Source organism: Cherax quadricarinatus, chromosome 76 (genome assembly GCF_038502225.1).
Source record: "Cherax quadricarinatus isolate ZL_2023a chromosome 76, ASM3850222v1, whole genome shotgun sequence".
Lineage (NCBI taxonomy): Eukaryota > Metazoa > Arthropoda > Malacostraca > Decapoda > Parastacidae > Cherax > Cherax quadricarinatus.
In genome coordinates, this window is record NC_091367.1 from 800,402 (window position 1) to 818,087 (window position 17,686).

A 17,686-nucleotide genomic window follows, 5' to 3' on the forward strand; every position below is an offset into this window, starting at 1 on the left:
AGGCACCAACAACACAACACACCTGTGTTGCTCTCTCTCTCTCTCTCTCAGGCGCCAACAACACAACACACCTGTGTTGCTCTCTCTCTCTCTCAGGCGCCAACAACACAACACACCTGTGTTGCTCTCTCTCTCTCTCTCTCTCAGGCGCCAACAACACAACACACCTGTGTGTTGCTCTCTCTCTCTCTCAGGCGCCAACAACACAACACACCTGTGTTGCTCTCTCTCTCTCTCTCTCAGGCGCCAACAACACAACACACCTGTGTTGCTCTCTCTCTCTCTCAGGCGCCAACAACACAACACACCTGTGTTGCTCTCTCTCTCTCTCTCAGGCGCCAACAACACAACACACCTGTGTGTTGCTCTCTCTCTCTCTCAGGTACCAACAACACAACACACATGTGTTGCTCTCTCTCTCTCTCAGGTACCAACAACACAACACACCTGTGTGTTGCTCTCTCTCTCTCTCAGGTACCAACAACACAACACACCTGTGTTGCTCTCTCTCTCTCTCAGGTACCAACAACACAACACACCTGTGTTGCTCTCTCTCTCAGGTACCAACAACACAACACACCTGTGTTGCTCTCTCTCTCTCTCAGGCGCCAACAACACAACACACCTGTGTGTTGCTCTCTCTCTCAGGCACCAACAACACAACACACCTGTGTTGCTCTCTTTCTCTCTCAGGTACCAACAACACAACACACCTGTGTTGCTCTCTCTCTCTCAGGCACCAACAACACAACACACCTGTGTTGCTCTCTCTCTCTCAGGTACCAACAACACAACACACCTGTGTTGCTCTCTCTCTCTCTCAGGCACCAACAACACAACACACCTGTGTTGCTCTCTCTCTCTCTCTCAGGTACCAACAACACAACACACCTGTGTTGCTCTCTCTCTCTCTCTCAGGCACCAACAACACAACACACCTGTGTTGCTCTCTCTCTCTCTCTCTCAGGTACCAACAACACAACACACCTGTGTTGCTCTCTCTCTCTCTCTCTCTCTCAGGCACCAACAACACAACACACCTGTGTTGCTCTCTCTCTCTCAGGCACCAACAACACAACACACCTGTGTTGCTCTCTCTCTCTCTCTCAGGCACCAACAACACAACACACCTGTGTTGCTCTCTCTCTCTCAGGTACCAACAACACAACACACCTGTGTGTTGCTCTCTCTCTCAGGTACCAACAACACAACACACCTGTGTTGCTCTCTCTCTCTCTCTCAGGCACCAACAACACAACACACCTGTGTTGCTCTCTCTCTCTCTCTCTCTCTCTCTCTCAGGCACCAACAACACAACACACCTGTGTTGCTCTCTCTCTCTCAGGCACCAACAACACAACACACCTGTGTTGCTCTCTCTCTCTCTCTCAGGCACCAACAACACAACACACCTGTGTTGCTCTCTCTCTCTCAGGTACCAACAACACAACACACCTGTGTGTTGCTCTCTCTCTCAGGTACCAACAACACAACACACCTGTGTGTTGCTCTCTCTCTCAGGTACCAACAACACAACACACCTGTGTGTTGCTCTCTCTCTCAGGTACCAACAACACAACACACCTGTGTGTTGCTCACTCGCTCAGGCCCCAACCACACAACACACCTGTGTTGCTCTCTCTCTCTCTCTCAGGTACCAACAACACAACACACCTGTGTGTTGCTCTCTCTCTCAGGTACCAACAACACAACACACCTGTGTGTTGCTCTCTCTCAGGCACCAACAACACAACACACCTGTGTTGCTCTCTCTCTCTCTCTCTCAGGCACCAACAACACAACACACCTGTGTGTTGCTCTCTCTCTCAGGTATCAACAACACAACACACCTGTGTGTTGCTCTCTCTCTCTCAGGCACCAACAACACAACACACCTGTGTTGCTCTCTCTCTCTCTCTCAGGTACCAACAACACAACACACGTGTGTGTTGCTCTCTCTCTCAGGTACCAACAACACAACACACCTGTGTGTTGCTCTCTCTCTCAGGTACCAACAACACAACACACCTGTGTGTTGCTCTCTCTCTCTCTCAGGTACCAACAACACAACACACCTGTGTGTTGCTCTCTCTCTCAGGCACCAACACAACACAACACACCTGTGTGTTGCTCTCTCTCTCAGGCACCAACAACACAACACACCTGTGTTGCTCTCTCTCTCTCTCTCTCTCAGGTACCAACAACACAACACACCTGTGTTACTCTCTCTCTCTCTCTCAGGCACCAACAACACAACACACCTGTGTTGCTCTCTCTCTCTCAGGTACCAACAACACAACACACCTGTGTTGCTCTCTCTCTCTCAGGTACCAACAACACAACACACCTGTGTTGCTCTCTCTCTCTCTCAGGCACCAACAACACAACACACCTGTGTTGCTCTCTCTCTCTCTCAGGTACCAACAACACAACACACCTGTGTTGCTCTCTCTCTCTCTCAGGCACCAACAACAGAACACACCTGTGTTGCTCTCTCTCTCAGGTACCAACAACACAACACACCTGTGTTGCTCTCTCTCTCTCAGGCACCAACAACACAACACACCTGTGTGTTGCTCTCTCTCTCTCTCAGGTACCAACAACACAACACACCTGTGTTGCTCTCTCTCTCTCTCAGGCACCAACAACACAACACACCTGTGTTGCTCTCTCTCTCTCAGGTACCAACAACACAACACACCTGTGTTGCTCTCTCTCTCTCTCAAGTACCAACAACACAACACACCTGTGTTGCTCTCTCTCTCTCAGGTACCAACAACACAACACACCTGTGTTGCTCTCTCTCTCTCTCAGGCGCCAACAACACAACACACCTGTGTGTTGCTCTCTCTCTCTCAGGTACCAACAACACAACACACCTGTGTTGCTCTCTCTCTCTCTCAAGTACCAACAACACAACACACCTGTGTTGCTCTCTCTCTCTCAGGTACCAACAACACAACACACCTGTGTTGCTCTCTCTCTCTCAGGTACCAACAACACAACACACCTGTGTTGCTCTCTCTCTCTCAGGTACCAACAACACAACACACCTGTGTTGCTCTCTCTCTCTCTCAGGTACCAACAACACAACACACCTGTGTTGCTCTCTCTCTCTCAGGCACCAACAACACAACACACCTGTGTTGCTCTCTCTCTCTCAGGTACCAACAACACAACACACCTGTGTTGCTCTCTCTCTCTCTCAGGTACCAACAACACAACACACCTGTGTTGCTCTCTCTCTCTCTCAGGTACCAACAACACAACACACCTGTGTTGCTCTCTCTCTCAGGTACTAACAACACAACACACCTGTGTTGCTCTCTCTCTCTCTCAGGTACCAACAACACAACACACCTGTGTTGCTCTCTCTCTCTCAGGTACCAACAACACAACACACCTGTGTTGCTCTCTCTCTCTCTCAGGTACCAACAACACAACACACCTGTGTTGCTCTCTCTCTCTCAGGTACCTACAACACAACACACCTGTGTTGCTCTCTCTCTCTCTCTCAGGCACCAACAACACAACACACCTGTGTTGCTCTCTCTCTCTCAGGTACCAACAACACAACACACCTGTGTTGCTCTCTCTCTCAGGTACCAACAACACAACACACCTGTGTTGCTCTCTCTCTCTCTCAGGCACCAACAACACAACACACCTGTGTGTTTCTCTCTCTCTCTCTCAGGTACCAACAACACAACACACCTGTGTTGCTCTCTCTCTCTCTCAGGTACCAACAACACAACACACCTGTGTTGCTCTCTCTCTCAGGCACCAACAACACAACACACCTGTGTTGCTCTCTCTCTCTCTCAGGCACCAACAACACAACACACCTGTGTTGCTCTCTCTCTCTCTCTCAGGTACCAACAACACAACACACCTGTGTTGCTCTCTCTCTCTCAGGTACCAACAACACAACACACCTGTGTTGCTCTCTCTCTCAGGTACCAACAACACAACACACCTGTGTTGCTCTCTCTCTCTCAGGTACCAACAACACAACACACCTGTGTTGCTCTCTCTCTCAGGTACCAACAACACAACACACCTGTGTTGCTCTCTCTCTCTCAGGTACCAACAACACAACACACCTGTGTTGCTCTCTCTCTCTCAGGCACCAACAACACAACACACCTGTGTTGCTCTCTCTCTCTCTCTCAGGTACCAACAACACAACACACCTGTGTGTTGCTCTCTCTCTCAGGTACCAACAACACAACACACCTGTGTTGCTCTCTCTCTCTCTCTCAGGTACCAACAACACAACACACCTGTGTTGCTCTCTCTCTCTCTCTCAGGTACCAACAACACAACACACCTGTGTTGCTCTCTCTCTCTCTCTCAGGTACCAACAACACAACACACCTGTGTTGCTCTCTCTCTCTCTCTCAGGTACCAACAACACAACACACCTGTGTTGCTCTCTCTCTCTCTCAGGCACCAACAACACAACACACCTGTGTGTTGCTCTCTCTCTCAGGCACCAACAACACAACACACCTGTGTTGCTCTCTCTCTCTCTCAGGCACCAACAACACAACACACCTGTGTTGCTCTCTCTCTCTCTCAGGCACCAACAACACAACACACCTGTGTTGCTCTCTCTCTCTCTCTCAGGCACCAACAACACAACACACCTGTGTTGCTCTCTCTCTCTCTCAGGCACCAACAACACAACACACCTGTGTTGCTCTCTCTCTCTCTCAGGCACCAACAACACAACACACCTGTGTTGCTCTCTCTCTCTCTCTCAGGTACCAACAACACAACACACCTGTGTTGCTCTCTCTCTCTCTCTCAGGCACCAACAACACAACACACCTGTGTTGCTCTCTCTCTCTCTCTCAGGCACCAACAACACAACACACCTGTGTTGCTCTCTCTCTCTCTCAGGCACCAACAACACAACACACCTGTGTTGCTCTCTCTCTCTCTCTCAGGCACCAACAACACAACACACCTGTGTTGCTCTCTCTCTCTCTCAGGCACCAACAACACAACACACCTGTGTTGCTCTCTCTCTCTCTCTCAGGTACCAACAACACAACACACCTGTGTTGCTCTCTCTCTCTCTCAGGTACCAACAACACAACACACCTGTGTTGCTCTCTCTCTCTCTCTCAGGCACCAACAACACACACTATAATGATTTCATATTATTATTATTATTATTATTATTATTATTATTATTATTATTATTATATTGCCGAGTTCCTTCTTTAGATATCGTGGTAAATGTTGTTTGTATTCAAGAAAGAGAGATTAGATAGAAGGAGAGGAGTCAATAATAGTAATCGATATTAATGCTAAATCCATAATGAACAAAAGCCCTAACACAAGCAACACTATGCAATGTGTTTAACATCATATACTACCACCAGCACCACCATCACACACGACTACTAGCATCATCACATACCATCATATACCACCACCACCACCATCACATACCACTACTAGCATCATCACATACCACCACCAGCACCACCATCACATACCACCACCAGCACCACCATCACATACCACCACCAGCACCACCATCACACACCACCACCGTGACATCTTCAAAGGTGTATCAAGGGTATACCACCACACACCACCATCATACATCACCAGCACAACCACCAGCACCAAACACCACACACACCGCCAGCACCACCATTATACACCACCACCACACACCCTCAGCATAACACCAGTACCACCATTATATAGCACCACAAACCACACCACCAGCACCACACAATCCGTATACACTACATCACTATATACATCATAATTTAGGTCAGCAGTCTTCCCTGGCCAGAGCAACACTTGCCTTCAGGGAGACAGTCGTGAGAAGCCAGCCAGAGTGGCTAAGGTGATTTACCTATGAAGTATGAGAAAGGAAAAGGAAAGCTGGAGAGGATGGAGAGATGGAACAAAGATGACGGAGGGAAGGAAGAAGGAAAAGATGAAGGAAGAGAGGGGCAGGGTAGGAAGAGAGGGGGAGGGAAGGAAGAGAGGGAGAGGGAAGAGAGGAAAAAGGAGGGGTGGTAGTGGAGGAAAAAGAGAGGAAGGCAGAAATAGGAGGGGGGGATGTGAAGGAAAGAGGAAAAAGAATGGGAGGGAAGGATAAAAAATAATGAAGAGAGAAGGAGGAATGGAGAGAGTGCTGGTAGACTATAAGACTCATATTTCCTAAATATTAAAAAGATTTTAACCTTTACTGATAGAAAAAGAGGAATGTCTATAAGGGATGATAATTTACTGTTTACAAAATAAAGAATCTGTAAAGTATAACTCGAGGACCAAGAGCTAGAGCTTCAATGAATTAGGAAACTGCCTCTATGTGACACCAAGAGCTACAGCTCATCCTGCACCAGCTCTCTACTCCACACTTCCCCTGGACTGAAAGTTCCGTGACCCTGCCTGTCACCCTGCAGACCCAGGTGGTGGTGAGCACTTGGATGGGTGACCATGGGTTATCAACAGTGTTACTTGTGTGGTGCACTTAGATCATCTTAAGTACTTTATAGTAAACGTCTCTTCTAGCCGTGACGTCACGAGATCCCTCGCACGTGAGCCAGAGGCTCGGCGCTCACTGTTTCCTCGCTAGGCATGGCTGACTGGACAAGGCAGGCCTGGACTCCTCTCAAGATTCTCTTAATTATACACCTCCAAAACATCCAACGTGTATATTTCTTACTCCAAATATCTCCTGACGAACCCCCACGCCTGGAAGTCAGCAGGTGCTGACATCCAGGTGGTGGCAAGCACATGGATGGGTGAGCAGGGGGGTGCAGGAGCCCACACCTAAGTGGTGGTGAGCAGGGGGGTGCAGGAGCCCACACCTAAGTGGTGGCGAGCACTTGGATGGGTGCTCATGGGTGACCAGGTGCTGTCAACTCACCTCCCTGACTCCAACCTAGAAGCCAGACCTCCCTCATCCAAACCTCAATATGCAAGCTCAAAGACATTTACCTTCTATTGGAGAGTGGGGGGGAGGGGTTATAATGGGAAGTGATGATATGGCTGTAAAAGTTATGATATGGAAGGGGGAGGGAGAGAGAGATGGATAGCGATGGGTATAGTATATGGTGACGGAAGTAGGTGGTGGTGGTCCTGGTGATGGTGGTTGCGATGGTGGTGGTAATGGTGGTAGTTATGATGGTGGTGAAGGTTACACAGAGGTACCAGACAGGACCAATCAGTAGCGATACATTACCGAGGCTGTCGACTGACAGTCGTTCTGAGAGCTGCTGAAATACTGCGTCAACCATCCATAAAAAAAAATCCATGGAGAATTTCCTAGAATTTAAAAAACACTAAACCTTCGGTTTACACACACACACACACACACACACACACACACACACACACACACACACACACACACACACACACACACACTTTTTTAAGAAGATACGAAAAGTGTGAGAGCAAAACTTCTTTCACACAAGTAATTGCAACTTCAAAAAGGCATTTCCAGTAAAAATGAAATTACATCAGAGGCGGGGAGGGGGGGAGGGGGGAGGGGGAGGGGGAGGGGAGGTGAATAAAAAAAAAGGTGACCAAGTTTCGTCAGATCTTTGCACCTTTTGGCAAAATTGGAAAGTGCAAACTGATCGGAAATTCTGAATGGGGGGGGGGGGAGGTGGAGGGGAAAAAAGAGGGGCATAGAGGACGCAAGTAGACAAAAGATAGGGGATAGAAATCAAGTGGAAAAAAATAAATCATCCACAATACCGCGGGTGGAACACGAATTAACTGTGTGGAGTGGAATCCCCGGGCGACATTTCGCCCCGTTCTCGACCAGGACGGATTCAGGATTGATGGAAACGTCACCTGTATCCTCTTCGAACTATGGCTTAACTACGAAAAGAATACAACGTGGGTATGACGTAACAGATGTTTTAAAGTGAATAAGATACTTAAAAGACGACGTTTTTTAAGACGGAAAAAAGATGTTTTAGAATAAGACGTAAAAAATTTTTTACAATAAGACGTAAAAAAGACGTTCTGAAATAAGACGTAAAAAAAGACATTTTAGATTTAATAAGACGTTTTAGAATAAGAAGCGTTGATCATATTATTATTTTATATTGATGAGGCATCAGGTAAATTCGTAGAGGGCGGGGCGGGGGGGGGAGGTAATCAGGTTAGATCCGAGGAAGTGGAGGGTAGCTCTCATTATTTGGATCAAGAGCCAGGCATTTTATGCTAAAGAAAATTGGATACATCAGCATCGTGCTGCCGATTCTTTATTCTATATGATAGTTACTGAGTGGAACAATAGCTGCGGTCCCCATCAAGGTGCACAACGTTAGCTTTTGTTACCATTACTGTAACTGTTATATGGGAAACAGTGGTAGAGAGAGAGAGAGAGAGAGAGAGAGAGAGAGAGAGAGAGAGAGAGAGAGAGAGATAGAGAGAGAGAGAGAGAGAGAGTTAGTTTAATATGTTTATTATGCACCCCATACCCATCCTGTGGGCGGTAGTCAAAAGATTACAGAGGTACATAATTGGTCCAGGGACTGGACTCCAAAGTTTTGATAGCTGAGCAAGTTACAAAGGTAATGAACTAGATCTGGTCATAATCATGACCAAGTTACAAAGGTAATGAGCTCCAGGTAGAGCTGGTCACACTCATGAATAATTGCAAAGGTAATGAATCATAAACACATTAATCATGAGAATTTACAAAGGTAATGAGCTCCAGGTAGAGCTGGTCAAAATCATGACAAGTTTCAAAGGAGAGAGAGAGAGAAAATTAAACAGCCTAATCACGTTGGGTTTTAAAAGTGTTGTCAGAGAATAGAGAGTGTGAGAGGCAAGACAAAACACACACACACACACACACACACACACACACACACACACACACACACACACACACACACACACACACACACACACACACACACTTACCTTCTTCATAATAACGTTGGTCAGACCTTTAAAGCGTCCATACTTCTCCTCCGGTGTCTGCAAGGAAACAAAAAAAAAACATCAGAACAAACGACAAGAAAAATTCCATCCTTACCATCTACAACACTTCGCGTCCTACAAAAACATAAACTCAGAGAAATATAACATATAAACCAGCAAAGTCACCCTTGCTAGAGGTATATAAAACACCATTTGCAAATTTTTCCCGTGTATCCTACCGGGCTGATTTTCATGCTTATTTTGGTATCATCTGCAAATGATGGAAACTGAAAAACAGTAAAGGCTCCAGGGTCGTGCCCTGGGGTACCGAGCTTTCAACTTTGCAAAATGTGGATAAATGTTTCAGAGGCCTGGGCAAGGAGTAGGCTGGAGTAATCGTCTTCCGACAAGGCGTCCCCTGTGGAGAAACTACTACTTGGACTAGCAGACATTGCAGGGATAGGCTGAGCACTCAAAGCAGTCTGAGCGTCCTCGGACACTTGAGGCAATACACTATTTTGCATATCTGAAGGTGTAGGTGGAACACAGATGGGAGTGACAGAGTTACCAGTGCCTGACCAGGTGAGAAGATGGGTATAACGAACTTATTGTCCCATCGTATTCCACTTGAACCTGGTATTAGACCTATCTATATACCTGCGTACAGAATGCCTCATTCCCAAGTTGCTGTCGCAGAGGAACTGATCAATCAGATGCTCGATGATGGAGTTATTGCACATAGAAATTCACCCTGGAATGCACCCTTGATCCTAGTGCCTAAGAAGGACGGTACTTGGCGCCCGGTAATTGACTTCAGGAAGTTAAATGCGAAAACTATTCCAGATCGCTTCCCACTTCCTGTACTTGGTGATCTTTTACGCAATATCAGAGATAAAGTCTTCTCGACCCTGGACTTGTTACAAGGCGTTTTGGCAAGTCCCTCTTCACGAGGACAGCCAAGAGTTAACTGCATTCTCTACTCCCACAGGTCATTATCACTTCCTTTGAATGGCTTTTGGATTACGATCTTCTCCTATCACGTTCTCTAGACTCATGACCAATATCTTTAGAGGTCTAATAGGTAAAGCACTTATGGTGTACTTAGACGACGTAATCGTCATGTCCGAAGATGTGGATACACACCTGAAAAGACTTGAGATAGTACTTGGTAAGCTTGAAGAAGTAAATTTAAAGATCAAACTGTCGAAATGTCATTTTTTCAGATCAGAAATTAAGTTTCTGGGTCACGTAGTCACTCCTAGAGGGGTTACGACTGATCAAAGTAATGGCAGTACTAAATTTTCCAACTCCCAAAACTGCTGATGCTGTAAGATCCTTTGTGGGTCTAGCAGGTTTCTACAGATCTTTCATTGCAAATTTTTCTTCAATAGCAGCTCCTCTAACTGAATTGCTTAAGAAAGATGCTCCTTTTGTTTGGACCTTCCGTCAAGAAAGAGCATTCCAGACACTAAAAGAAAAGCTAACGTCCGCTCCTGTTTTGAAATTTCCAGATTTTTCTAAGCCCTTCTATCTGACAACGGATGCTAGTTCAATTGGCATAGGTGCCGTACTAGCTCAGAAGACTGATGGCAAGTACAACGCAGTTGCATTTGCTAGCCGAGTCCTTACGAAGGCTGAACGTAATTATACAGTAACGGAGCAAGAAGCTTTAGCAATAGTATGGTCTTTAAAGCACTTCCGAGACATTATTTACCAGTACCCTGTTCATGTCTTGACAGACCATGCACCACTGATACCTTTATTCCAGAATAAACAACCTACTGGAAGGTTAGCCAGATGGACCTTGACTATCCAAGAGTTCAATCCCACCGCTGCCACCAATTGTCGTAGGGGTTCTTAAAAGGAGATATTGAGGGTTGAAGATAGACACACTTGTTGGATGGTAACGCTATAATGTCAGACTGTGGTAATGGGAGATGGAGCCCAACCTGCCGTGTCACTGCCTGGATGTCTATCTGCCGACTGAGAAGGAGGCAGAGGTACATACGTACACGTGCATCCCGTGACGTCACACAGTCACTCGGCCTAGGGATCTTCTATGTAAACACATGGATGATACTATAATGCTCAGCTAATCTATACAACACATGTAAGGGGATTCAGCAACTATGCTGACACGTTGACCCCCGGAAAACCTCCAGGTAGGTCGAGGATGCTGAATTAAGACAATGGTGCAACACTTCGGTATCTTTATCGAGGGAACATTTCGCCAACTAGTAGCTTAGTCAGTCTAGTCAAGAGGTGGTCAGGCCCTCAAAACCTCGGTAATGCTTAAAAATGAATGTCTTGCAAGGAATATTAACTGCATTAAAGTGACAGCCAAGAGTATAAAAAATTTGTGGAGAGCGTGAAGGAGCAGTGAGTGTGAAGCATGCAAGGTGAAGATGAACCTACCACTTGAATTAATAAATACAGAAACACATTTATCTTGGATAAATGAATGATTCTGAACACGTGCTTACGTACATTATATAATGATTAAATAATAAATGGTGAAGAGAGAGAGAGAGAGAGAGAAACAGTGCTGTGAAAATGGTGGATAGACACGTGGCTTGTAGGTGTTATACATATATATATCAATAACAGCACTGCGCTAGCCAAGGATTCGAACCCATGTTGTACTGGCCTGCCTCATGGTAAGCGAGAACCACATGACGCTTTAAACCACAGGGTAAGGTTGGGTGGTCCTGTGGTTTAAAGCGTCATGTGGTTCTCGCTTACCATGATGCAGGCCAGTATAACATGGGTTCGAATCCTTGGCTAGCGCAGTGTTATTGATATATATATATATATATATATATATATATATATATATATATATATATATATATATATATATATATATATATACATATATATGTATACAGCTGTGTAAAGTATATAAATCATACCGTATTACTGAAAGAACATAAGCTACACACACACACACATCACCACCACCGACCGACCACCTGTATCAACACTTGTAGTCAGACCCCCGACATATTTTCCGTAAGAGATATATGTACACTTGAACTCTATAGTGATTACAGTCGTTATATTTTAATGGTTACATCTGAAGGATAATATGTAAATGGTTATATCTCGTAAACTTACACGAATTATAAATCATTTACCGTGATTTTTTTTTTTAGTTCAGTGGATACACATATTAAACTTGTAATGTGGTTAAAATACCTGCACAATACGTCTATGTTATACTTAGCGTATATACTTACGGTTATGAGTATATTGGTTATATTACAGTCATACGCATGGGGAGCGCTAAATCCGTAGGGGACATACAATGCCTGGGAAAACAAGAGGTAATCAGATTTGATCGAATGCCTTGGATCAGAAGCCCTTCCCTGGGGAAATGGTAGCAACTATGGTATGGTAGGCAGTGATTGAAATGAAAGGGACTTTTAATGGTAGTGTCCATGGTAGCCATCAATGGGAGGGCAGATGTGCCTTGATGCTGGTCAGGGGGCTCTACATTCGAGGAATTGGAGTCCCTCTTAGGATATATCTGATTGCTTTCTACTGGGTTATATCTGATTGCTTTCCACTGGGTTATATCTGATTGCTTTCCACTGGGTTATACCTGATTGCCTTTCTAATTTCCCTATATGCTGCGTGGCCCGTACAGGCTTAGCGCTTCCCTATGGTAGTAATGGTAGCTTACCAGTCTGGTGGTACATCGAAGGGAGGGGTACCATATGACGTCCATGGGAGCATCATGTGTCCACTCCCACGTGCTCTCTCTCCCACACACGCCCACTGTCTTCTTTCACTCTCCCCACGCCCACACACCGCCTTTTACCGCCACGGGCGGGTGTTTACGCAAGTGGGCGTGGAATACACGTCATTTGAACGCTCACACTTGTATCCCCGTCTACGCATTTGGATGTGTTGAACAGGTGGGCGCAAGCTATGCTTCACTGCTAGTTTGTGTAAGGCACAGTCCTGGTATAGATTTTTCTCTGTCAAGTGGATAGGGAACGATGGAGAGGGATGAAGTGGATAAAGGGGTAGACATTAAGTGGATACAAGCACACACACACACACACACACACACACACACACGTACGTGTGTGTGTGTGTGTGTGTGTGTGTTTTAGTTGCCATTTTGTCGAAGGCGCTCGTCACTAAGACACTTGGCCTGGTTTGTGTGCGATAAGGTACGATAAAGCTCCTGGCGGGCCAGGAGCTGCAAATCGACCGCTGCAACTATGAGTACACACACACACACACACACACACACACACACACACACACACACAATGCCACTAAACACTTATTACTGGTGTTCAAAACATTTTTGCAAACGAACATTTACAACCAAGACGTGGTCTTTTTCCTCCTACGTTCAGGTGAAGTTTCCCCAAGTTCAGGCGAAGTTTTTACAAGTTCAGGCGAAGTTTTTACAAGTTCAGGCGAAGTTTTTACAAGTTCAGGCGAAGTTTTTACAAGTTCAGGTGAAGTTTTTACAAGTTCAGGCGAAGTTTTTACAAGTTCAGGTGAAGTTTTTACAAGTTCAGGCGAAGTTTTTACAAGTTCAGGTGAAGTTTTTACAAGTTCAGGTGAAGTTTTTACAAGTTCAGGCGAAGTTTTTACAAGTTCAGGCGAAGTTTTTACAAGTTCAGGCGAAGTTTTTACAAGTTCAGGTGAAGTTTCCCCAAGTTCAGGCGAAGTTTTTACAAGTTCAGGCGAAGTTTTTACAAGTTCAGGCGAAGTTTTTACAAGTTCAGGCGAAGTTTTTACAAGTTCAGGTGAAGTTTTTACAATGTTAAGTAAAAGGACACAAGTGCAACTAATGTGACATTTTATTGTGGCAACGTTTCGCTCTACAGGAACTTTGTCAAGCTCCTGGAGAGCGAAACGTTGCCACAATAAAATGTCACATTAGTTGCACTTGTGTCCTTTTACTTTACATATTGTCGGTAATTCTACCAACTTTATTACAAGTTTTCCCAAGTTCAGATTAACTTTCAAAAAATAAGAGGTTTTCCTACTGACTTGTTACTTTTCTCAAACTTACAACATTTCTCCCAACATACAACATTTCTCCCAACATACAACATTTCTCCCAACATACAACATTTCTCCCAACATACAACATTTCTCCCAACATACAACATTTCTCCCAAACTTACAACATTTCTCCCAACATACAACATTTCTCCCAACATACAGCATTTCTCCCAAACTTACAACATTTCTCCAAACTTACAACATTTCTCCCAACATACAACATTTCTCCCAAACTTACAATATTTCTCCCAACATACAACATTTCTCCCAAACTTACAATATTTCTCCCAACATACAACATTTCTCCCAAACTTACAATATTTCTCCCAACATACAACATTTCTCCCAACATACAACATTTCTCCCAACATACAACATTTCTCCCAAACTTACAATATTTCTCCCAACATACAACATTTCTCCCAACATACAACATTTCTCCCAACATACAACATTTCTCCCAAACTTACAACATTTCTCCCAAACTTACAACATTTCTCCCAAACTTACAATATTTCTCCCAACATACAACATTTCTCCTAAACTTACAACATTTCTCCCAAACTTACAACATTTCTCCCAAACTTACAACATTTCACCCAAACTTACATTTTTCTCTCAAACTTACAACATTTCTCCCAACATACAACATTTCTCCCAACATACAACATTTCTCCCAAACTTACAACATTTCTCCCAAACTTACAACATTTCTCCCAACATACAACATTTCTCCCAAACTTACAACATTTCTCCCAAACTTACAACATTTCTCCCAACTTACATTTCTCTCAAACTTACAACATTTCTCCCAACATACAACATTTCTTCCCCACTCAGAGGAACCTTCTGGTCCCAACACTGGTCAACACTGGTCAACACTGGACAACACTGGTCAACACTGGTCAACACTGGTCAACACTGGTCAACACTGGACAACACTGGCCAACACAGGTCAACATTAGTCAACACTGGCCAACACTGGTCAACACTGGTCAACACTGGTCAACACTGGTCAACACAGGTCAACACTGGTCAACACAGGTCAACACTGGTCAACACTGGTCAACACTGGTCAACACTGGTCAACACTGGTCAACACTGGTCAACACTGGTCAACACTGGTCAACACTGGTCAACACTGGTCAACACTGGTCAACACTGGTCAACACTGGTCAACACTGGTCAACACTGGTCAACACTGGTCAACACTGGTCAACACTGGTCAACACTGGTCAACACTGGTCAACACTGGTCAACACTGGTCAACACTGGTCAACACTGGTCAACACTGGTCAACACTGGTCAACACTGGTCAACACTGGTCAACACTGGTCAACACTGGTCAACACTGGTCAACACTGGTCAACACAGGTCAACACTGGTCAACACTGGTCAACACTGGTCAACACTGGACAACACTGGTCAACACTGGTCAACACTGGACAACACTGGTCACCACTGATCAACACTGGTCAACACTGGACAACACTGGACAACACTGGTCAACACTGATCAACACTGGTCAACACTGATCAACACTGGACACTTCTATGGTTATATTAATCCCACGACCTTTACTTTAAGTTCTTAATTAAGCACAGATATTCTTGTTCTTTGGCTTTGTTCACGTGACATATAACGTACAGTTAGTGAACTGGGAAGGCTTTTGTTGTCGTAGCTACTACAAACACACGTGTTCTTGGATAGTTGTAGTTGCTACAAACACACACATGTTCTTGAATAGTTGCTGTCGTAGCTACTACAAACACACGTGTTCCTGAATGGCAGCAAACAAACACCCCGCTTCTCTCCCCTCGCCGTAAATTAAGAACAAACTCCTCGCAGGCAAACACCCTTACTTCATACCGTCGACATGACACATCGACAAACATCTAAGCAGCACAAGCACCTTAAAGTTAAACACACACACACACACACACACACACACACACACACACCTCACTCAAGGAAAAAGATCTTGGGGTGAGTATAATACCGAGCACATCTCCTGAGGCGCACATCAGATAACTGCTGCAGCATACGGGCGTCTGGCAAACCTGAGAATAGTGTTCCGATATCTAATTAAGGAATCGCTCAAGACACTGTACACCATATACGTCAGGCCCATATTGGAGTATGCAGCACCAATTTGGAACCCACACCTGGTCAAAAAAGTCAAGAAATTTGAGAAAGTGAAAAGGTTCACAACAAGATTAGTCTCAGAGCTACGGGGATTGTCCTACGAAGAAAGATTAAAGGAAATTGGCCTGACGACACTGGAGGACAGGAGGGTTAGGGGAGACATGATAACAACACATAAAATACTGCGAGGAATTAACAAGGTGGACAAAGACAGGATGTTCCAGAGATGGGACACAGAAACAAGGGGTCACAATTGGAAGCTGAAGACTCCTGCGAGTCAAAGGGATGTTAGGAAGTATTTCTTCAGTCATAGAGTAGTCAGGCCGTGGAATAGCCTAGAAAGTGACGTAGTGGAGGCAGGAACCATACATAGTTTTAAGACGAGGTATGACAAAGCTCATGGAGCAGGGAGAGAGAGGACCTAGTAGCAATCAGTGAAGAGACGGGGCCAGGACCTGAATCGACCCCTGCAACCACAAACAGGTAAGTACAAATAGGTGAGTATACACACACACACATACACACACACACACACACACACTTCGACCGCGTCTCCCTGCTTGAGAGAGACGCTTCTATTAATCTCTCTGCAGAAATAATTCCCTAAGGGAAACAGTGGAAAAAGTGCTTTCACCCTTTCTTAAGAAAGTGATCTTCCTTTCTTAAGTGTTTAAGAAAGTTGTCTTTTTAAGAAAATGTTTTTTTTTTTAAGAAAGTGGTCCTTCTGTAGGGAAATTGTCCTTCCTTAAGAAAGTGGTCTTTATTCCTTCTCTTTCTTATCCATGTATTTATCTTCCCATTCTTTGTTTCTTATCTCTCATTATCACGTATTTTACTATGAACCGATTTCCAGTTATCTTTCATTCTCTTCCCTAGTCTTCTTCGTTATCTTCTTTTTTCCCCTCTTCCTTCCTCCTTCCTCTTTTCTATCACCAGTCCCCCTCTTCTCCTGTCCTCTTTTCTTCCTCTTACCTCACAATTTTCCCCATTTAATCTTTTTCACTAATTCTCTCCATATTTTCTCCTCTACTTTCTGGCTTGCTTGTTCTCCCCTCTTTCATTTTCCCCTTCCCCCCCTACTTCCCCTATTTCTCATACGAAATCCACAATAAAATGGACACTGAAGGATTGAGAGGAGAAGTAAGAGGATAAGAGTGAGAGAAGAGAAGTAGGAGGTAGCAGTTGAGAGGATACGTGGTTACTGCAGTAAGAGAACACGAGTGTACCTTTAAAAAAAGGAGAGTACCTTAAAAAACGAGGGTACCTTTAAAAAAAAGGAGCATACCTTTAAAAAAAGGAAAGTACCTTAAAAAACAAGGTTACCTTTAAAAAAAGGAGCGTACCTTTAAAAAAGGAGCGTACCTTTAAAAAAAAGGAGAGTACGTTAAAAAACGAGGGTACCTTTAAAAAAAGGAGCAAACCTTTAAAAAAAGGAAAGTACCTTAAAAAACGAGGTTACCTTTAAAAAAAGAAGTGTACCTTTAAAAAAAGGAGCGTACCTTTAAAAAAAGGAGAGTACCTTAAAAAACGAGGTTACCTTTAAAAAAAGGAGCGTACCTTTAAAAAAAGGAGCATACCTTTAAAA

At 44.6% G+C, this 17,686-nt stretch overlaps 1 protein-coding gene across 8 annotated transcripts in view; it reads right to left on the reverse strand.

Annotated features, from left to right (window-relative positions):
* The window catches only part of inaD (inactivation no afterpotential D), a 368,665-nt gene that overhangs the window by 59,269 nt on the left and 291,710 nt on the right, over positions 1-17,686 (reverse strand). For 7 of the 8 annotated variants that reach the window (XM_070101124.1, XM_070101126.1, XM_070101122.1 and 4 more), the window contains exon 5: positions 8,923-8,979. In XM_070101124.1, the coding sequence (XP_069957225.1) occupies positions 8,923-8,979 (57 nt within the window). Of the gene's footprint in view, positions 1-8,922; positions 8,980-12,607; positions 12,906-17,686 lie in introns of all 8 variants that reach the window. The other variant, XM_070101128.1, reaches the window with a different exon arrangement.